This window comes from Megascapheus bottae, chromosome 6, assembly GCF_031878675.1.
Source record: "Megascapheus bottae isolate mThoBot1 chromosome 6, mThoBot2.hap1, whole genome shotgun sequence".
Classification (NCBI taxonomy): domain Eukaryota; kingdom Metazoa; phylum Chordata; class Mammalia; order Rodentia; family Geomyidae; genus Megascapheus; species Megascapheus bottae.
Window position 1 is genome coordinate 81002323 of NC_143514.1, and position 21947 is coordinate 81024269.

Genomic DNA, 21947 nt, shown 5'->3' on the forward strand with positions numbered 1-21947 from the left:
TGGACTTTTCTCAAGGCTAGAGCTCTACTATTTGAGCCACAGCACCACTCAGCTTTTTTCTATGTATGTGGTACCGAGGAATCAAACCTGGGTCTTTGTGCATGCTAGGCAAGCACTCTACCACTAGGCCAAACCACGGCCCGAACCCGGATCTTTTTTAAAAAGATATTTTAGCACTGGGGCTCAAGTGGTAAAGTGCTAGCCTTGAGCTAACATGATCAGGCCCAGGCTTAGAGTTCAAGTGCCATGACTGACCAAAAAATTTTTTTTAAATAATTTTATATTGGTTGTATGTTAAAATAGTGTTGTCATATTGGATCAAAAGTATTAGGTTCACCTCTATATTTCCTTTTTTTTTGTGGTTGGTTATGGGACTTGAACTCTGCACCTGGGTGCTGTCCCTGAGCTCTTCAGCTCAATGTGATTGCTCTGCATTGAACCACAGAACCACTGTTTTCTGGTGGTTAATTGGAGATAAGAATCTCATGGACTTTTGTGCCAGGATTGGCTCTGAACTGTGATCCTTAGATCTCAGTCTCCTGAGTAGTAGAATTACAGGTGTGAGCCACCGGCAGCAGTTTCTACTTTTATTTTCTTAAATGTGACTACTAGGATCTAAATATGTTTATGAAGCTTACATCTTATTTTTATTGGACAGCATTAGGATAGATTACTGAGTGCAGAAACTAAGTTTAGGGTGACAGGTGATCAAAATGATTGATCTTGGTTATTGGATTCACTGCTGGGTGGAAAGGACAGAATAGGTAGAGAGTGAGTCATTTTGAAAGGAAAAGCACAATAGCTAGACTTTGGAGACAGAGTGAGGGAATCTGACATCACTGGGAGCAGAGAGGTCATGCTTCAAGGTATGAAATGATTGACAAGTTATCCCCAAGATTAGGCTGGATGAAAGGGTACCATAGGTCAAGCTTCTGATACTAGATGGAGAAGGGGTGGCAGCCCCACACTTACCGCTTCTGCTCCCTGGAAGAGGAAAGAGACAACATTAGTGCTCACACCTCAAGAAGAGTCCAGACACCCTGCCAATCCAGTCTTGTCCTGACTTCCCAACCAGCTCACCTCTCCTCTTCCAGCTTCTTCCGAAGGAGATCTCGTCTCCAGGCAGGCAGGCTAGCCAGCCGGGCCTCTTCTTCCTCCTCCTGAAACAGAACCATGAAGCTTAGAACAAGTATGGGCTAGCCAGTGTGGGGACAGAGAGTACAACCTAATACCTAATAACACTGGAGAGCCTGGAGGATTCCAGGATAACAGAACACAGATGTGGTTACAGGTAGAGACAACGTGTGTGTGTGTGTGTGTGTGTGTGTGTCCTGGGGCTTGAACATGGGACTTGGGTAGCCCCTAGCTTTTTCATTCAAGGCTGGTGCTCTACCACTTGGGTCACAGCTCCACTTCTGGTGTTTTGCTGGTTAATTGGTAAGAATCTCACAGACTTTCTGCTTAAGTAGGCTTTGTACCTGCGTGCTTATAGATGTGCTGGTGTGCCTGGCTAGGGCGCTTTGGATGCCCTTCTGAAGAGTTAAAGGGTGAAGGTGCCTGGTCACAGCCACTTGAAGGGGGCCTCTGCTCTCTTAAGTGACTCAGGCTGGGGGCCTAAGAGCAATGCTAGAAAGTTCAGAGCTGAGCACAGAAGGTAGAAAAAGGGACGGAGAATATGGTAGCTGGGCCCCAGAGGTCCCAAGTTGGCTTTCTACAGGACAGGTGAATGGCTCCAGTCCCATCACCCATCCGGACAGATGCAGACTTCTCCCCCACCCCAAGCCTAACCAGACTCAGAGGCTCTGGCACCTGGCCTTCTCTGTGAGTGACTTACAAGAGGGCACGTGTGATGACACTGGGTGGGCAGTAGGGGACATACAACACACAGCCCAGGACAAAGTGCTTTATTCCTCCCTGGATGATACAGAGGATAAAGGGTCTGTACACACTGCACATCACACCGAGCACTGCACAGATGGGCCAAAGATGTGGCTGTTAATGTTAATAAATTAAAAAAAAAAAAAAACAGGAGCCACACTGCCCCCCAAGGGAGATCCACTGTCCCTCATCTGCTGCCGCCTTCCTAGGAAAGCCATGGGCCACGGGAAACACCTGTCTTGCCGTGTGCTGTGCCTATCCTGGGTAAGACGCCGTAGCTAGGCTCTGGGGGCTTCAAAGGCTCGGACATCCAGCCCCGGGCACGCAGCTCTTTGCAGGCTCTAGGTTCTTCCTGCCCGATTCTCGCCTCTGGGAGGTATCGGATAGGCATGGGACCTAGGCTGGGACTCCTGAGACTTAAGTACTGAGTTTACTGCTCAGCTGTCAAACATCTCGGCCTCCTTCTCCTTCCAGAAGGAGAAGCTGCGGTCGATATAGCGGCAGATGTCCTCATTGCTGAACTCGCCCATCTCAGACACCAGTTCCAGGGGGGCTTCTGCGGGGGCTTCGCCGCGGGGCGGCCCGGGGGTGGGCGGCGGGGCGGCGGGCGGGGGCTGCGTCTCTGGCTGGTCCTCCATCTGAGAGGGGGTGGCCTCTTCCTCTGGCTCCTTCTCTTCCTCCTCCTGCTTGTCCTCCCGCTCCTGCTTGTCCTCCTGCTCCTGCTTCTCCTCCTGCTCCTGCTTCTCCTCCCGCTCCTCCTCCTCCGCCCCTTCTTCCCTGGGGCCCGGCTCGGCCTCCGGGCTGTCTCCGAAAAACCTTCGGCTGAGGTCCTCGAAGCCGTCCTTCCAGCCGCGCCGGCCGGCCTCCACGTCCTCGAGCACCGCGCGGTGGAAGAGGCGGATGCGCTCCCACGGGTGGCTGCCCAGCCGGTCGAACACCTCGTAGCACAGCAGGTGGCGGAACTCGCGCTCCTCGCGGCTCAGGCCCATCTCCAGCAGCTGGAAGTAGCCGAGCATGAAGAGGTCCAGCGTGAGGCTGTCGTAGCGCCGCGGCTGGCCCCCGTCGAGGGGCGGCAGGAAGTGCTGGGGCCAGTACACGCCGTGCCCCGGGCGCGGCGGCTGGCGGGCGGGCGCCTGCCGCAGCAGACTCCGCCAGCGGCCCAGCAGCCTGCCCACCGCCTGCCGCTGCTTCAGCAGGTGCAGGAGGCGCCCGTCGGGGCCGCCGTCCGCGGAGGCGCGGGCCGGGGGGGCCGGGGGGCCCGGGTCTGCGCCGGCGGCCACCGCGCGCGGCAGCAGTCTGTGCAGGCGCGCCTTGGCTTCGCACCCAGGGCCGCGGAAGGTCCACTTGCGCCAGTGCTCCAAGAAGAGGTAGACGATGCGCTCCTTGCGCATGTTGATGTAGTCCTGGACGCCGGGAAGCTCGGTGGAGAGCGGCGGCTTCGCCAGAGGCTCCAGCTCGGGCTCCGGCAGCGCCTCCTGGCCACCTGGCGACACGGCAGAATCGGGGGTGCTCGGGGGCTCCCCCGCGCCCATCAGGCCGTTGGCGGCGTTTGGCTCCGCAGAGCTGGCGGCCACGTAGTCCTCTTCCAGAATGGGCTCCCGGTCCGGAGCCCCGGGCGTGGGCTGGAGCGCGTGCTGCAGGCCGTGCGCGCACGGGGGCGCAGACACGGAGATGGACGCAGGCGTGGATGCGCACGTGGGCGCGGATGTGGACGTACACGTGGGCGTGGGCGTCGACGTGGACCCGGACGTGGCGCCCTGGGCGCCCTGCTCGTAGGCGGCCCGGAGGCGGCGCACGGAGACGCCGCACTCGAGGATCTCGCGCGCCACGGCCTCGCGGCACCAGCTGAGCGCGTGCGAGCGGCCCAGGCACAGCGGCCCCGGCCTCGAGGGGGCGTCGGGCAGCGGCGGCAGCGGCTGGCCGGTGTCGGCGGCCAGCAGCTCGGCCAGGTGGGCGGGCTGGCCGCCCAGCGTGGCCAGCAGCGTGGCCATGCTCCTGAGCAGCGCGGAGATCTTGCTGCACCAGGCGGGCAGGCTGGCGGCGCGGCCGTGCATGCGGCGCGGGTCGACCGTGAAGCGCGGGGCGGCCAGGGCGGCCGAGATGGGGAGCAGCTGCTCCAGCTCCTGCTCCAGCTGCTCCAGGCGCGCCTCCAGCCTCTGCGCCTTGTGCAGCACCTGAAGGTTCTCGATCTGCTGCTCGATGCGGAGGACGTCGGCCTCGGTCATGAGCTCGCCGAAGGGCCCGAGGATGGCGTTGTACTCGTGGGAGTACCTCCAGCCCTCTGGCGGGTAGCAGCACGCGCTGGCGGCTGTCAGCTATGGCGGGGAGACAAGAGAGGGGAGGGGGCGCGTCTCCTTCTGGTCCCGCTCCCGCCGCAGCGGGGCTCCTTTTGCATGTCCCGGGTGGTGTAATGGCTCAGCGGGCTGGTGGGCCGGCGGCGGGCTTCGGCTCTGGGCAGGGCTCACTTGCGTCGCGGGTAGGGGGCACCGCGGGTCGCTGGGCGCGGCGGCCGAGGCAGGCAGGGCAGGGGCCGCGGAGGGGCTCTGGGCCTGGCTCCCCGGCTCATTACACCACCCCGGGAACATGCGAAAGGCGTGGAGGCCGCCGACGGACACGGAGCCCTCTCCGACCGGAACCCCAGGACATAGCTCAGGCCACCTCCAACTCCCCGTGGCTCCAGCGCCTCTTGACTCTGTGGTCAATGTTTTACCTACGTGGGTGAAAGGCTAAGCCACTTTTTCTTTCTTCCTTCCTTCCTTTCTTTCTTTTTTTTAGGTTTTGCCAGTGCTGGGGCTTGAACACAGGGCCTGAACTCGGCCTGAGCACTGTCCCTGAGCTCTTCATCTCAAGGCTACCACCCTTCCCCCAGGAGCCACAGCACCTCTTCTGTTGTTGTTGTTGTTTTTCTAATGATTAATTGGAGATTAGAGTTTCAAGTTCATTAGTGCCTGGGCTGGCTTTGAACCATGATCCTCAGATCCCAGCCTCCTGAGTAGCTAGGATTACAGGCATGAGCTGGCAGGCCCAGTCCTGAGCTTCTTTGGCTCAAGTCTAGTACTCTGCCACTTGAGGTACAGCTCTACTTCTGGTACTGAGGAGTGAAACCCAGGGCTTCATGCATGCTAGGCTGGCACTTTACCACTGTCATTAAGCCACATCCCCAGCCCTCTATGTATTTATTGGTATGTGTGGGGCAGTCCGAGGGCTTGAATTTAGCACAAACATGGATGCTGTCCTTGAGCTTTTTTGCTCAAGGCTGGTGCTCTACCACTTGAGCCACAGTTCTAACTTCTGGCTTTTTTGTTGGTTAAATGGAGATAAAAGACTTATGGACTTTCCTGCCATGGCTGTCTTTGAACCCTGATCCTCAGATCCCAGTCTCCTGAGTAGTTAGGATTACAGGTGTGAGCCACCATCCTCTAGCTTCATTTGGATATTTATAACATAATTTGCAGGCCATACATGATTATCACTACAGGCTGCTGTGGACAGCTGAGGAGAAGTATATGTGTCTGTACCATCCAGTACTGGATGATTCTGAAGGTCTTGTATGGCCCAAGGGCCAGGCATTGCACACTCCTGAGAGCACTGCATTCTGTTCTCTCCAAACAAGTATAGAGACATCATGTCCCCTCTGAACTGTCCTGGGTTCCCCACATACCAGAAAAACACCCATTTTTGTCTAGGCAGATGGTCAAGCTTTGCTGACCTGACTGCCACTGAGCTCTCCAGCTCAATCCCCCACATCAGGATCCCAGAGCCACATATATCCCCATTCCAGACCACTCCATCTCTACAGCCTCCTCTTCACTCCAGCCAGCTCCTGCTCCCCTTCCAAGTCTCAGCTTACACATTATTTGTTTATTTTTTGTCAGTTCTGGGGCTTGAACTCAGGGCCTGGGTGCCGTCCCTTAGTTTTTTCACTTAAGGCTGGTGCTCTACCAGTTGAGCCACAGCTCCACTTCTGGCTTTTTGGTGCTTAACTGGAGACAAGAATCTCTTGGACATTTCTGCCTGGGCTGGCTTTGAACCACATTCCTCAGATTTCAGCCTCCCGTGTAGCTCGATTACAGGTGCGAGCCACCAGTTCCCAACTAGATATTACTACTTCTTATCTTACCATATTCTCCAGCCCAAAGAGGTCAGCCACTCCAGAGGCCCTGTACCTCTGTGTTTCTGGTCATGGCACCCAGTATGGGCAACAAAGCACCATTATTTGCCTCTCCCATCATCACCCCCATCTCTCCCTATTCTTCCTCTTTGTTGAAATACCACCTCCCTCCCCTCCACAGCTACTTGATAACAGGCCTTGATATATTCACTATGAAAACAATGAACAAACACAACCTGTGTGCACGTGGTGTGTGCATGTGGTGTGTATGCACGGTGTGTGTTTGTGGTGCCTGAGGAATACTAATTGGAAAAATGTGTAGCCGTGAACTAGTGTTGACCAACTCATCTCACAGATGTGGAAACTGAGGCTGGACAAGGCTTAGCACCCACAGAGCCCAGGTCAGTCTGGCTGAGATCACTCTGGACAACCACTCTCATAGTCAGCCCTGCCTGGGAACTTGCTTGGAACCAGGAATCTGCCCTACTCCATTCTGGGTCATACATCAGAATAGTTTGTTGTTTTTTTTTTAATCTTTTTGTGCTGGTGTACGGTACAGGGCTTAAACTCAGGGCCTGAGTACTCTCCCTTAGCTTTTTTTTGCTTCAGCTTGGTATTCTACCATTTGAGACATACCCAGACTGGATTCAAACCTGTATTTGCAGATCTCAGCCACATAAGGAGCTAGGATTACAGGTGCCTGGCTCAGAATAGGCATTTTAACAAGGTCCCAGGTGATTTGAAGGCACATTCAAGTTTGGTAAACATGAATGTCTCCCTTGGAAGAGCAGGCTGTTGTGAGCAGTCCCCAGAAGGGGACCCAGCAACCCCAACTGTCCTCCAAAGGCAGTGGGCCTTGTTGGAGGGAGAAGGGCCAGAAGAGGCTGAGCCTCTCAGGGAGTGAGTGGGCTTTTGGCTCAATGCAGACCCAGGGGCTTTCTGGGAAGTCCAGCAGTCACCCACCTTCCGCCTCTGCTCCTCTTCTTCCTGCATCTTTAGCTGCAGCTTTCGAACCATCACCTGGCGCTTCCACTCCGGGATGGGCCGACCCTGCTCGTCGTGCGTAGGGATTAACGCCTCCACGTCGAGTTGCACACCCGGAGCAGGTGTGGTGGGAGGTGCCGGCACCAAACTGCCATTGAGCACTGGCTGGGACCCCGCAAGTGGTGGGGTGGGGCTCCGGGGCCGAGATGGCGTGGGAGATACCGGCAGCTGTGGTGAGTCAGGCTGCGGGAGTGCAAAGCAGCAGAGCTGAGCACAGGGCAGGTGAGGCGGGATGGGATGGGGTGCTGAGCACAGGGCAGGCAAGGCAGGCTGGGGTGGGGCCTGCTGTCCTGGCACCTACCTGGGGGGCTGGTTGCCCACTGCCAGAGAACACTGTGGTGAGTCCCTTGCTCTGCGGCGTCGGCTTTAGACTCTTGCCTGCCTTGATCTCAGCCAGCAGCTCTGAGTTGTCACCAGTGGGCGACATCATGTTGAAAGACTTGGTGCCTGCCCAGGGAAGAGACACTGGTTGGGGGCAGGATGGCATTGCCACCCCCCCACTCCTTGGCACCCCCTTCTCCAAATCCCCTCTCTAAGCCAGGATAAGTAGAGCCCTCTGGGTACCTGGGGTGGCTTTCCAGGGTCCCCCAACCCCCATCCATGGCAGCCCCTTCCTCTCTTACTCACTGGGTGTATAGACCCGGCCTGGAGGCCTTTGGGAGTTCATGATGGCTCTGGGGCCAGCCTCGGAGACTCCAGCATAGGTCTCCGCCCAGCCACTGACTGCTGGCTCCAAAACACTACCTGAGGCCAGGCACTCGACCTTTGTCCCTGGTTCCCTGGCCCAGCCCCACCAGGGTGGAGTCTTCCTCTGCCTCTCTCCCTAACTCAGCAATGCCCAGTGACCCTTGGACTGAACACAGGGTATCCTCCACGGTCATAGATGCAGGACCCTGGCACCCATTTGGATCCCGCCCCCCACTCCCACAGACAGACGAGCAGGCACACTGATTGCAAGCGGGAGCACACTTATGGCAAAGCACTGCTCAGCTCTGAGGGACCTGGGAAGGAGGAGCTTACTGAGGACTTGGGAGGACAGCACACAGGAAGGAAGGTCAGGCAGGTGCGCATGCAAATAGCTGGGCAGAATTTGCATTTCCCCCACAAGGCTGGCGGGCAGAGGTGAATGGGGAGGGCTGACTTTGGAACCCTGAGGAAGGGGTCAGGTCTGGAGGAAAAGGACCACATAGGCCAGAAGCTCTTGGATATCAGGGCTGGAGATCCAGACCACACCACAGAAAGAAGAGGGGCAACCGTGTGGCAAAATCATCAGCCAAGCACAAGAGTGCTTAGGGGCACGGATGTGGGTGTGGTAGGGTAAGGGACAGAAGTGGAGGGCAAGGACTGCTGGGTAGCATTTGGTCCCCTCGGCTGCTGGCCCCGGCCTTCCCTTTCCTCGAGTCCCTGGCCCCCTCTGCTGATTGCCCTGGGCAAGCCTTCTCCCGCACCCAGCGCCTTAGCCTCAGCCGGGAGCCTTGGCGAGCTACTCACTCTTCCTGTTCCTCAGGACTCTTACTTCTAGGAACCGAGAGGAGAGAAGTGACAGTAAAGTTATAAGAGGGAGAGGGGGCTGGGGTGAGACAGGGACAGCGAGGGAGGGGAGGAGGGGGGAGAATAGAGGAGGAGCAGTCTTGTCCTTGTGACCCTGGCTCTGCCCACTCTAGCGCCCCACAAGGGTGGTCCATCAGGCTCCCTGAGGGCTGCATGGGGGCATCTCGGCATGTGGGCTACTAGGATACTCAGCCCAGTCTCTTCTGGGAAGGGCTGGTGGGGGGGGGGCAGCCCAGAGTCTGTTTTATCTTCTTTTCCTAGCTTGGGCCCTGCTGTAAGTTAAACAGAAGAGAAAGCTGACTTTAAGAGCTAGGGGCAGGCTGGCGGCTCGACTGGTTCTGGGTATGCTAGCCTGAGCTCTGGCTCCACAGGGACCACTTTCCTAGCCAGACAGGCAAAGCTTGGCATGGAGGTTCTGAGCATGGCCCTACATGGAGTGACTGGTGAGCAAGGCACCTCTGTGGGCTGGGATAGACACAGTGGTGCTGTCCAGGGCCCAAAGAAGAGGAACTCTTTCAAACAAAATCCAGATGGGGCTCCAGTGGTCCATGCCTGTAACGCTCTCTATTCAGGATGCTGGGATGGGTGTGAGGATCACCACCAGTGTAGGCAGGAAAATCCTGAGACTCCCATTAGATCATAGCACCCAGGCTATGATCTACTAACTGGCAAAATCAATCAATAAATAAAATAAAAACCCAGGGGCTGGGAGTGTGGCTTAGTGGCAGAATGCTGGCCTAGCATGCATGAAGCCCTGAATTCAATTCCACAGTAAAACATTTAAAAAAAATCCAGAAGTAGGGGGCTGAGAGTTTGGCCTAGTGATAGAGTGTTTGCCTAGCATGCATGAAGACCCAGGTTCAATTCCTTGGTACCACATACAGAGAAACAAGCTGGAAGTGGTGCTGTGGCTCAAATGGTAGCCTTGAGAAAGCCCAAGGACAGTGCTCGGGCCCCGAGTACAAGGCCCAGGACTGGCAAAAAAAAAAAAAAAAAAAAAAAAAAATATATATATATATATATATATATATATATATATGATAAAAAAAAATTTAAAAAGCCAGAAGTGGTGCTGTGGCTCAAGTAGTAGAGTACTAGGCCAAAAAAAAATTTTTTTTAATGTAAAATATAAAAACCCAGGATCAAAGTGTAGCTCTGTAATAGTGTGTCCTCCCAAAACAGATCCCCAGAGCGCTGTGGAGAGGCCAGGGGGGGGCTCTGAGGGAAGGGCCAATGGCTTCCTGGCCTGTCCTCTAGCAAGGCTCTGGCTGGCCGGGGCTGGTGACCCTATCTGGGAAGGGCTCCTGTCTGCGAGCTCGGAGGAACAGCAGAAGAAGCCAGGAGAGGGAGAGGAGCGGAGCACAGAGGAGGGCAGGAAGGCTCTTCTAGAATTTGGTTCCCCTCAGCGCTTCCCCGGGGCCCCCAGCCACTGGAGCTGGGACCTTCTCCAACCCAAAGAGGGGAGTGGACTTGCCCAGGGCCGCGCAGGCCGGTCCTGCCCTGGCAGGGGCCATGCCTTAGGGGCCGGCGGGGTAGGGGCAGGCAGGGAGGGCCCGGAGGAGGGAGGAAGGGGGAGCACTCAGAGCTGGGGAGGGGGCGGTGTCTGGGCTTCCCTCCCACTTCTCAGCGGGCGCCGCCCCACCCGCATCCCGCCCCTACTCACTGCCGGTGGACGCGGAGGAGCGGCGCGGCCCGCCGCTGCCCGGGCCCGCGCCCTCCGGGGGCAGAGGCGGGGCGGGCGGCGGCGGCGCGCCCCCGGCCTCGGGCAGGGGCGGCGGCGGCGGCGGCGGCGGGGGCAGCTCCCAGGACGCCTTGGGGTCCGCGGCGGCACAGCCGTTCTGCACGTAGCTCCCGGGGAGCGGCGCGGCCTGCGGGGGGGCGGAGGGGCCGGCCGGTGAGGCGCGGGCCGCGGGCCGGGGCCCCGGGCGGCCGGCGGGGGCCGGCGGGCGCGCACGCACCTCCTCACTGTGCGCCATGCCCCGGCGCGCGTCCGGCGGCTCCCCGGGGCCGCGGCCCCGCGGGCGGTGGGAGTCCCCGGTGCTGGGCTGCTTGCTGAAGGCGTGGGGCTGGCGGCCGGAGTCCTGCCTCCGCAGCCCGTCGTGGCGATCGCCGGAGCTCAGCTGCGGGAAGACGGCCACCCGTGGGCTCCGGCCCCTCCCGGCCGTCGAGCCGCGCGGCCCGCTGCGACGCGAGGCCGCACTATGTGCAGGGCGGGGTGGGGTGAGGGCCTGGGGGGCCCCGTGGAGGGCCAGGCGCGGCCGGCGCCGCGGGGAGGGGCTCTGGGCGCCGGCCAAGGGCACCGAGGCCCCACGGAGGCCAGAAGGGGCGGACCGAGGGGGCGGGGTAGCCACTCCGCACCCCAGGGGGAGCCGGACGCCGGGGCGGCTCCCACTTCGGCGGGTCCTCGGGCCCGCGCCGCCGCGCTGTTCCCCGTGCGGGATGCGGGAGGCGCGCGCGTCCCTCCAGGGGGCTCGGCCCGAGGGGCGCCCCGTCGAGGGCCTGGCCCTGCTAGGCTCCGGCTCTGCCCAGGCCCGGCGTTGCTCCTACCTGCGACTGTGCCGGCGGCCCCCCGCTGTGCACCTGGCGCGGGGGGCGGCCCGGACCCGACACCCGCGTTACCAGATCCCCCTTCTCCGGTTACCGCCGGCCTCTGAGCTCCGCCGGCCTGACATCACCCGCCGCCCGCCAATCCCGGGCGGAGCCCCCACCCCCAGTCGAGCTCCGACACACCTGGCGGCCCGGCTGCGCCTGCCCCACGCGCCAGGTGTGGCCCCGCCCCCCGCGCCGGGTCCGCGGCCCCCCAGCCCCCCCATTTGTTCTTGGAGAACGGACGGGACCTGACCTCGCGCAGGGCAGCCGCGCAGACGCGCATCTCTGTCCCCACCCCCGGGTTCCGGGTCGCGCCCCCGCCATTCCCCTCCCGCATCTGGAAACCATCGCTGCCATCCGTGTAAGGCGACACCACACCCGCGCCCAAGCCTCGAGTTTCAGGGGCGGCAAGGAGGGCTCGGGTGACAGAGCCGCGGCCGCCCCATCGCGGCTGCCTCCCGCTAAGCCCAGCGCGTGGGGAGGGACGGCCCGGGGCAGAAGGGCCAGGCAGGGGGCTGCTCCGGGCGCCGCTCCTCGGTCCCCGCGTCCCCGCGGTGGCCTCGGACCCCCCTCCACGCCCTGCTGACCAGGCTCACGTTGCAGGAAACGCGACACGCTGGATTCGTTTTCTGGGGCAGATGCCCCCCTCAGAACCCCTGCGGGCCCCGGAGGCTCAGGCCCCACGACCCTGCTTCCTCCCACGGTTCGGGCATCCGCGCTCCCGGGGCCACAGCAGGCACACAAAGGGCCCTTTGTGGATGGCGCCTGCTGCCCCGCACGCACGCACTCCTAAGGGACGCCCGGGGATCACAGAATCTGGGTGTTTGGGCTCTGGGGTGTGTGCTGGCTGTGGGGCCTCTCCCATGGCTTTGGGCGGGGCCCAGGAGCCAGGCACGGAAAGTGGGCAGGTCCCAGGCCCCTGCAGCCCAGCCAGCCCTCCCCATGCCGTGCAGAGATGAAAAGGGAATCAATCTGCTATGGGATGGCAGGAAGAGGTTGTGAGTCGAGTCTCCCTCCCATGCCTCCTCCACCCAGTGGTCCTGTGACCTGGCTCACCTGTGCAAATAAGACTGAGCTCCACCCTGGCCGGGCCTCCCTGGGCTGGAGAGAACTGCCAGGTCTGAGGCACTGGGAGCCAGAGGGTCCACCAGCCCATAACTGTGGTCTCAGGTTGTTCCCAGGCCTGTCCCTTTGGCCAGTACTCAGGACCCTGTCTGGATCCCCCATCAGGGACTCTGGGAGCTGTCCACCCCTCTCACATCCCCAGTGCTCTGCAGGCAGAACCTGGGCCTTCCTGGGCCCCACAAATCACCTGCACTCCTGGCTTGTGCCCTTCATTCTTGCTTCTCTGGCAGGGCACCCACATCCTCAACGATTTCTCCACCCACCAGAGCTCAGGTGCCAAGCGGGAGTGGCCTCAGCCTCTCCTCAGTCTGCTGTCCTGGTCAGTGGGTGTTGGGTCCTGGTAGCATTTGTTCCTCTCTCTCACCCTACCACTCACCATCAAGCCTTGCCCGTGGCATCTATCTGGAGGACACTTGCTCCTGAGCCTAAGGCTGCAGGCATGTGCATATTTGCACATTCAGTCCAAATCCATCCTGTCAATTCCATGACAGTCCTGCCACTCAACAGGCAGCACAGCTCCCAACTGCAGGCAGTGGCTTCGTCTTAGCCCCTTGAACTCAGGGTGCAGCCCTGAGCCTTAATAGATCTGGGACCAGGACTTTCAACTCCTGGAGCATGCCCTGGGCCCAGGGACCCCCACCTGTGACTAGGATTCAGCCAGACAAGTGCCCCCCCCCCCCAATCAGCATAGTCCCACAGCCGGGAAGCAGGCTCACTACCTCTTTCTTTAAGGTGTCCTTCTCCACATGGCGGAGCTTGTTCTTGGTCTGCATGTAGATGTCGGCTGCCAGGACCCCACCAGGGGGCTTGGGAGCTGGGTAGCCTGGTGGTGGTGGGGGCATCTCGGAGCCCACAGTTGGAGGCAGCTGAGAGGACATGGGTGGAAATGGTAGTTTCTTGCCCTGTGACAGGCCCAGCTCAGGGTTCAGTAGATCCATGTAGCTCTGTATGTCTGCAGCCCTTGCGCCTGGAAGTCCTGGGGAAGCAGAAGGGAAGACTGGGTTTAGGAGTTTGCAGAACCAGGCACTGATGGCTCATAGCTATTCAGGAGGCTGAGATCTAAGGATCATGGTTCAGAGCCAGTCCAGACAGGAAAGTTTGTGAGACTTTCATCTTTAGTTAGCCACCAAAAAGCCAGAACTGGCACTGAGGATTATGTAGAAAGCACTGGTCTTGAGCATAAAAAGCTCAGGGACAGCTCCAATGGCTAGAGTTCAAACCCCAGGACCAGCACCAAAGGAAAAAGTGTAGACATTTGAAGTCAGGCAGTCCCCCAGAACTGAGAATTCCCCTTATCCTACCAGTGCTTAGTAAGGCCTGCTATGGCCTCTATCAGTGCTGGATAGCTCTATATTTATTGCAGGAAGATGATGTGTTCAGTGTATGCTGAGTACAACAGAGTGGGGGCGGCCCTTCAGGGCAGATCTAGCAGAGCAGGTGGCAGGAGTCTGTATGGGCACACCCAACTTTGGCAATGCTCTCTGCCAGCTCTCTACAGGCCCGCCACCTGGCGGCATCAAGTGAGCATTGCAGGAGGATGGACACCTAGGCTCAGGGTGTGGTCACTGTATGTACACAGGTCTGTTGGTTTCGGAACGTTTGTACATTGGTGTGTTTTAATCTGTCACATTTGTGCACTGTTCTCCTTATAAGTGAATGTGCATGCACCAGTCTGTGGACATGGGGTGTGTGAGAATGTCTGTAGCATGAAAATAGGCTTAATGCCTGTGCAGTTAGATGTGTGCATAAACTGGCACAAGTCTGTGTGCCTGTGCAGTCCTGAGCATGCTATGTGTGCACACGTGGAAGTGTTCACTACTACATGTGGCTAGGGGAGAACAATGAATGCTGCTCAGGGTGTACATGGGTTTTAAGGGAGCAGAGAGTTCATTAGAATAATATACATGTCTGTAGAATGTACATGTATGTATGTGCATGCTCAAGCCCCCTCCCCGTGTTTAAGGGAGTGAGTCGTAAGGACAGGGATTCAGGAAGGAAGGCGTGGTGGACTAGGTCCTTCCTCTCTTCTCATCTGGCCCGCTCACCTCGTGGAGGACGCCGGTCCTTGATGCTGGAGTGGCTGGAGGAGCAGGAATCATAGTTGGAGAGTGTGCTGGTAGGTGAACTGAGATCGAAGTTTGTTGGCTGGACGGACATGGTGGTATTGGGTGAGGACATGCCAGAGTCAGGCTGCCTTGCCTCCAGCTCTGTGGATGGATCCCGGGATAGCACACGGTGCTCCACGCTCTGAGGGGAGTTCAGAGGAGTGGTGAGGGCCACCCGGCAGCCCACAGACCAGCACTTCCTGACAAAGGCCCTGCCTAGACCCTCACTGGGTAAGCTCAGCTCTCACATCCTTTTTCTATTAGGGAGCTGCAGCATCTTCTCAGACGAAGCCTTGAGCCCAGCAATCCAGCAATAGAACCCGAATTCTCAGGAAACGTCTATCTCAGAGCCCTCCCTGTTCAGTTAGGTTGAGAAAGGGGGTCTAGGCTGTACCCCTAAGTGAGAACTGCTAGATATCAGGCTCTTCATCCTTATCAGTAGGCAAAAAGCCTCTGCTCCTGGGTTTCTATGGGTAGGAGGCTCAAGGGCTGCAGAGGGGTTAGGGGGAAAGGCCAGGAAGACTCATCCCCTATTGCCTAGTTGAAAGCCCCCTGTCTCTCTGCTTAATCTGCCATTTCCCACACTGGCCCCATTGTCTTCTGGTCCCTAGGGAAAGGGTGTGGCTTGATGGTCTAGCTGAACTATGATACGCAGCCCCCCAGTCAGGCTGTCTAGCCTGCCCCCCTCCCTCCCACCATGCCTCTGACCCACAGGCCTGACCCCTCCTGACTGGGAGCAGGCTAGGGCAGGGGCTCTGCTTACATTACCCATGTTGTCCCTGTTGCCGGTGAGCCTGCTTGCTCGGCTGCCTCCTGCCCAGACTGACTCCTCCCTGCCCCATACCCCTCCCTGCCTGAGAAGTGTCACAGGCCCCTCGGGAGAGGGAGGCAGCCTGGCACCAGGTAACGGCTCGGCAGCCACGCTCATTGGCCCTGTAATTAGGGGCTCTTCGGGAGTGTTTGCCTTTTCTGGGCCAGCATCCTTGGTGGCTTGGATCTGTCACTGCTGCAGCTAGGACGTGCTTGGGTGAGGGGCTTCTGACCACCCCACCTAGTCAGCCCTACTGCCTACTCCATGAGTCCAGGGGATCCTCAGCACATGACACAGGGACACACTGAAGATGCTCTTTTCTTGGCCAATACTACTGCACCAAGGGCAGCCAGCCCTGGCCTCTGTGGGCGACAGGTGACAGAGACTGGGCCACAGGCACTGCAGTCTGGGACAAGAGCTTCCAATTTCTTCTTCCCCACTTACTTAGCTGTGTGACCTTCAACACATGGCCTCTCTGTGACTGAATAGCATGGCTACTTGCCCCATGAGTGCAAAAAAAATGACAAGTTAGGGGGCCGGGAGTTTGGCCTAGTGGTAGAGTGTTTGCCTACCATGCACGAAGACCCGGGTTCGATTCCTCGGTACCACATACATAGAAAAAAAAGCCAGAAATGGTGCTGAGGCTCAAGTGGTAGAGCTCTAACCTTGAGAAAGTCCAAGGACAGTGCTCAGGCCCTGAGCTCAAGCCCAGGACTGGCAAAAAAAAAAATGACAAGTTAGTTCTGTCCTTGGTACTCAGTAGATGCCACACTACCACCACCTTTACTGTAAGGATGAGCTGAGGACATGCCTGGAACTGGCATCTGTCAGTCATACATATGGTGTACTGCACAATTGCCAGCAGAGGCAGCCTGGAAGGCTCCCAGAAGGTGCTGGAAGGTCCTGGGCTCTGATGGTACCCTATGCAGCCACAACACTGACAGATTCCCCAAGCTGGAAGGAATCCATCTTTGGAGTAATGAGGAGTCTTTATAACACGTAGTGGATTATATCAGTGACTGGGTGCTTACTACCTGTGGGTTACTAACATTCTTGGGAAAAACCTTAGGGAAAGAGGTTCATCCTTCAGGCTGTCTGCAGTCTCTGACCCTCAGGACTTGCAGACCCCAGAATTAGAGTCATCTCATGTGTTGGCTAGAACCAGAGGCTATCTGCCTGCTCTCCACCAGGCCTCATTTAGAAGCATGCCTCATGGTCAGGCTATGCCTTGAAGCTGGCCAGAATCTCCCTGTGGGTGGCTATAAGGTCCATTCTCTCTTCCCTCCACTACCTAAAGCAGGTATTGTGCCAGGTAGGGTAGAGCCCTGGATTCAGATGCATGCACATCTGAATACCTGAACTCAAGGCCCAGTGAGTCCCTTAATGGCTGTATGTCCATGAAAGTAAGTTACAAGAATCATATAAGTTTCCAGCTATGAAGTAAGCCAGGTGCAGTGTAGTGGTTAAAAGAGGGTTCCAGGAGCACCATGATGCACAACTGTGGTCCTGGCTATTTGGCAGGATGAGGCTGAAGGGTTATAAGCTCAGGACAACTTATCAAGATCTTATTACAAATTTAAAAAAAATTTAGTTGGTAGTAGGGCATAAACTCTGGGTGTGGACGCTCTCCCTGAGCTCCTCAGCTTAAGGCTATCGCTCTACCACTGGAGCACAGAGCCACTTGTGATTTTCTGGTGGTTAATTGGAGATAAGAGTCTTATGGTCTTAATTGCATGGGCTGGGCTTTGAACCATGATCCTCAGATCTCGGCCTCCTGAGTAGCTAGGATTATAGGCATGAGCCAATTGGCTAGCTAGCACTCTTGATCTAGATTCAGATGTGTGTGTGTGTGTGCGTGTGTGTGTACATTCCTAGTCTGGCCGGACTGCTAAGTTTTACCATATCCTGTCCATGTGGTTTTGGGTAGCCCAGAGACTTAGTTTACCCATCTGTGAAACAGTGATGCTAGGACCCCCTGCCTCACAGGGTGGTGGTGGTCATTAAGTCTGCCAATACATGTGGGCAGGTGGAGGAGTTGGGCTTGATCCCACAGCCTGTGTCTCTCAACTTCTCCCAGCCTTATGTCTTATCAGGAACACTCTGGTCATCCTGGCTCCGCTTCCCTGAAACTCAGAGTTATGTCAGAGGACAGAGGCTCAGGCCTCTGACATAGCTACTCAGGAAACTGAGATCTGAAGATCAGGGTTCAAAGCCAGCTCAAGCAGAAACTTCTGGACCGAGTTCGGCTCCTGCTGGGAAGTGGCCGGGGCGCGGGTGTCCCCTCGGGTGAGGGGGCTGACGTTTCTCAACCTGTCTTCTTCTTGGGTGGGATGAGACCTGACAACACAGCGGGCCTGCCCAGAGTCATACCATGTTCTCCACGGTGCGCAGGTAGCGGGTGCAGTGGCTGTGGCCATTGTAATCCGACAGGTCTGCAGCTGTGTACCCGTCACGGTCGCGGACGTCCAGTTCTGCGCCATTCACCACTAATATCTGGCAGCACTACCAGGGCATGCAGCGGGGCCCCTAGTGAGCAGGGTCCCCGTGCTCCCGCAGAACTACCCCGAAAGCAGCAGTGGGCAGCGCGGGCAGTGGGCGCCCGTGGCCCTCCCTAGGCCCCGCCCCCAGCTCGGGCCCGCCCCGCAGGCCCCGCCCCCAGGCCTCACTGTCCATAGGTCCCTTCTTTCCTACGCCCCGCCCCCACCTCAGGCCCCGTCCCCAGGCCTCACTGTCCATAGGTTCCTTCCTTCTTTATACCCCGCCCCCACACCAGGCCCCGCCCCCAGGCCTCACTGTCCATAGGTTCCTTCCTTCCTTACGCCCCGCCCCACCTCGGGCCCCGCCCCCACCTCGGGCCCCGCCCCCAGGCCTCACTGTCCATAGGTCCCTTCCTTGCGCCCCGCCCCCTTGCCTCGGGCCCCGCCCCTTGGACTCCTCTCTTGTGTCCCCACCCATAGGGCCCCTCCGTCTGGGGGAGCCCTGACCTCCAGCTCCCCATTCTCCGCTGCATCGTGCAGAGGGGTCCCGCCCCACAGGTCAGTGGAGATCTCGCCGCCGTGCAGCAGGAGCCAGCTGAGCACTTTGGCGTGGCCGCGGCTGGCTGCGAAGTGCATGGCGGTGGCTCCATCTTTGTCCTGCTCCGACAGGCTCACGTCGGTGCAGCTCACCTAGGGAGGAAAGGGCGTGGGAAAGGGGCTCCGGCCAGGCCCCGCCCCCTCCGGGGCTACACTGACCCCCAACTCACCAGCCACACGATGACGGGGCAGTGTCCCATCTGCGCCGCGGCGTGCAGAGGGGTCATGCCGTCGTAGGCACTCAGGTGCGGGTCGGCCCCGCACTCCTGCACCAGGTACTGTGTCACCTCCAGGTGGCCCTCCTGGCACGCCAGGTACAGGGGTGTGGCACCATTCTTGGTTTGGGCATTCACTCCGCTGGGAATATGCAACACCATCATGACAGCCTTAGATGCTCACCTCCCTCCCTGAAGCCACCTTTGTGTCAATTCCAGGAGTCCAGAGACATTCTTGTCACTGGCCTTCCTTGAATCCCTCTGGGTTCAGTTCTATGCTACCCTCTCAGGGCACCCCGCTGCTCCTGTCCTGCTGCTGCTGCTGCTGCCTGTGTGTGTGTGTGTGTGTGTGTGTGTGTGTGTGTGTGTGTGTGCACATGTCCTGTACTGGGGCTTGAACTCAGGGACTAGACACTGACCCTTGGCTTCCCCCCACCACCAAAGCTGATGCTCTACCACTTGAGCCACAGCTCTTCTTCGGGCTTTTTGTTTGTTTATTGCCAGTTCTGGGGCTTGAACTCAGGGCCTGGGCATTGTCTTTGGACACTTTTTGCTCAAGGCTGGAGCTCTACCATTGGAGCCACAGCACCACTTCTGGCTTTTTCTATGTATGTGGTGCAGAGGAATTGAACCCAGGTCTTCGTGCATGCTAGGCAAGCTCTCTATCACTAGGTGGTGACTCCCGGCCTTACTTCAAGCTTTTTGGTGGTTAATTGGGGATACAGGTCACAGACTTCCTTGCCTGTGTGGGCTTTGATCCTCAAATATCAGCTTCCTGAGTAATTAGGATTACAGCCAGAGTCAACTGGCTTAATTCTGAATTTCAGATGTACATCAAGTAAGGTTTCAGTATATGCCCAGTATTGCCTGACACATACTTATGGCATGACAAGGTTAACTGGACATTTTGAGTTTTATTGTTTTTCTTTTTTTGCCAGTTCTGGGGCTTGAACTCAGGGCCTGGGCACTGTCCTTGGACACTTTTTGCTCAAGGCTAGCACTCTGCCACTTGAGCCACAGCAGCACTTCCAGCCTTTTCTGAGTATGTGGTACTGAGGAATGGAACCCAGGGCTTCCTACATGCTAGGAGAGCATTCTTCCACTAGGCTACGCTCTCGGCCCTATTTTTCTTGTTATTCCAGCAGCCTTATCAAGTGAACTCATGCACGGAGCACTTCCCTGGGCACTGTGGTATCAACACACAGACTCTGCTTTAGGCCCACTCCATAGTGGAGCAAATAAGGCTAGTGACAAGGAGACACACGTGGGAAACAGAAGCTGCCTTGCAGTAGGAAGAGTAGGAAAGGGCAGGAGCCGGGCAGGGGCAGGTGGACCTGGGCCTCGAGCATGGTGTTTTCCCATGCAGCCTGTTCTCTCTCCTTGTACCTAGATCATGGAAAGGCCCTAACTGGGAAGCAGAGCACCAGCCTCTTGGATAGGAGGCTACCAGGGGGAACCTCAAAGCTGTCCTGGCCATTCGGCTGATTGGTGTGGACGGCCTGGCCTGCCATTACCACAGTGGAACACAAGGTAGAACCCCAATCTAGCCCTGGTCCCAGGAGCTGCCCACCTCTCCAAGTGCATCCTCAGTGCCCAGGAACTCAAGTCACATCCTCACCCCAGCTGCCTTTCCTACTACCACACCCACGCTACTCATCACCCCACCCCGCCCCCAAGCTCAAAGTCCAACTGCCCATCTGTCTGCTACAACTTGGCTTTCATCTGCCTATTCGTGCACCCTCCCGGTGGTATTCTACCAGTTAAGACTTCCTCCAACCTGCCCAGGCATGCTTTCCTTTGTCCCCCACACAGAGTCTTCTCAGGGGACCTCCCCCTGTCCTGATGAAAGTCCATCTGTATCCCCACTAGGTGCCTACTCAATCTCTGGCCTCTCCCTTCTCCTTAGGTGGACAGTCGTCTCCCACAAGCCAGGGCTGCCATTTGCTCAGTCTGGTGCTCTGCAAGTTTAAAGGTGGCAAACACCAAGCCTGGCTGTCTTTCAGTATCTCACTCATGTGAAGCTCAGACTGGGAGCTGGGGCACCAGTGACTCACACCTGTAATCCTAGCAAGACTGTCTTGCCTAGGCTGGCTTGGAATCTCAATCCTCAGATCTCAGCCTCTTGAGTTGCTAGGATTACAGGTGTGAGTCAGTTAACTAAGAAAATGCTGCAAGTGGAGCTGTGACTCAAGAAGAGCGCCAGCCTTGAGTGACAAAGCTAAGGGACAAGACCTAGGCTCTGAATTCAAGCCCCAATACAGCAGCAGAGAGAGAGACAGAGAGGGAGAGAGGGAGAGAGGGAGAGAGGGAGAGAGGGAGAGAGGGAGAGAGGGAGAGAGAGAGAGAGAGAGAGAGAGAGAGAGAGAGAGAGAGACAGAGACAGAGACAGAGACAGAGACACAGAAAGACAGACAGAGACAGAGACACAGAAAGACAGACAGAGACAGAGAGAGGCCTGGGCTGAGTGTCTGGAGTGGCAGTGGCAGAGTTTGTGAGTTTGCCTGGTGTTTGCCTGGCCTATGCAAAGCCCTGTTAAGTCCTCAGCACAACAAAAAAGGTGGAGTGGGTGGATCTGTAGACAGAACACCCAGCCACCTGCTGCTCAGAGGCTGGCTGGCCCGCTGCCCTAGCCTCCAGGCCTGGGCCAGCACTGCCCCTGTGTGGTGAGTCAGGAGAAGCCTGCTAAATATTTCATGACCGACACTGTGGCCTGAATTATTTACCCCGTAACCAAGGTACAGTGAGTGAGTCCTGGGGTCCTGGGGATAGAAGCTAGAGGGGACCAGTTCGAGGGCCCACTGGCATCTCTGGGAGTGCCCAGGGCACCTGTTGAGCCTTTCCCTCCTCCCAGGTCCCCAGCCAGCCTGAAAAGCAGCACTATCCCAGCGCTCAGGTGACCACACCCAGCTGTCATTCAAGGAGAGCTTCCCATTATGACTAGAGTGTCAAGCCTTTGCACTCATGATCCCCATTTTACAAGTGGAGCCCCCTTCCTGGGAAACACCAGGCTGCAATGAGCAGCAGGGGTGGAAAGCTTGTCTTCTTCTCATTTGACTTGGAGGCAGGAGGAAAGATGGGCTCCCTGTCACTCACTGGAGAAAATGTGGTCAAATATAAGGAACAAAATGAAACTCTCGCCAGGTGCGGTGGCTCACGCTGTAATCCTAGCTACTCAGGAGGCTGAGACCTGAGGATCAAAGTTCAAAGCCAGCCCAGGCACAAAAGGACCTGAGACTCTTATCTCAAAGTAACCTCTAGAAAATGAGAAGTGGGGCTTGGCTCAAAGGTAGGGTGGTAGTCTTGAGGTGAAGAGCTCAGGGACAGCGCCCAGGCCAAGTTCAAGCCCCATGATCCGCCCCCTCCCCCCAAAATGGAACTCTCATCATCATTCCAAGGTATAATACACATGAACACAGTTCTCTAATAGTCTAGTGTGTGTGTGTG

At 57.6% G+C, this 21947-nt stretch overlaps 1 protein-coding gene across 1 annotated transcript in view; it reads right to left on the reverse strand.

Moving 5' to 3' along the window:
- Positions 1-1970: 1970 nt before the first annotated feature.
- Espn (espin) overlaps positions 1971-21947 on the reverse strand; it is a 30438-nt gene continuing 10461 nt past the window's right edge. The window contains exons 3-14 of the mRNA XM_090335945.1: positions 18459-18645; positions 18199-18381; positions 17585-17716; positions 14344-14545; positions 13018-13274; positions 10543-10704; positions 10248-10452; positions 8525-8551; positions 7335-7480; positions 6953-7216; positions 3590-4193; positions 1971-3484 (exon numbers count right to left, since the gene is read on the reverse strand). Coding sequence (XP_090192071.1) covers positions 2316-3484; positions 3590-4193; positions 6953-7216; positions 7335-7480; positions 8525-8551; positions 10248-10452; positions 10543-10704; positions 13018-13274; positions 14344-14545; positions 17585-17716; positions 18199-18381; positions 18459-18645 — 3538 coding nt within the window. The 3' untranslated portion in view covers positions 1971-2315. The remainder of the gene's footprint in view (positions 3485-3589; positions 4194-6952; positions 7217-7334; positions 7481-8524; positions 8552-10247; positions 10453-10542; positions 10705-13017; positions 13275-14343; positions 14546-17584; positions 17717-18198; positions 18382-18458; positions 18646-21947) is intronic.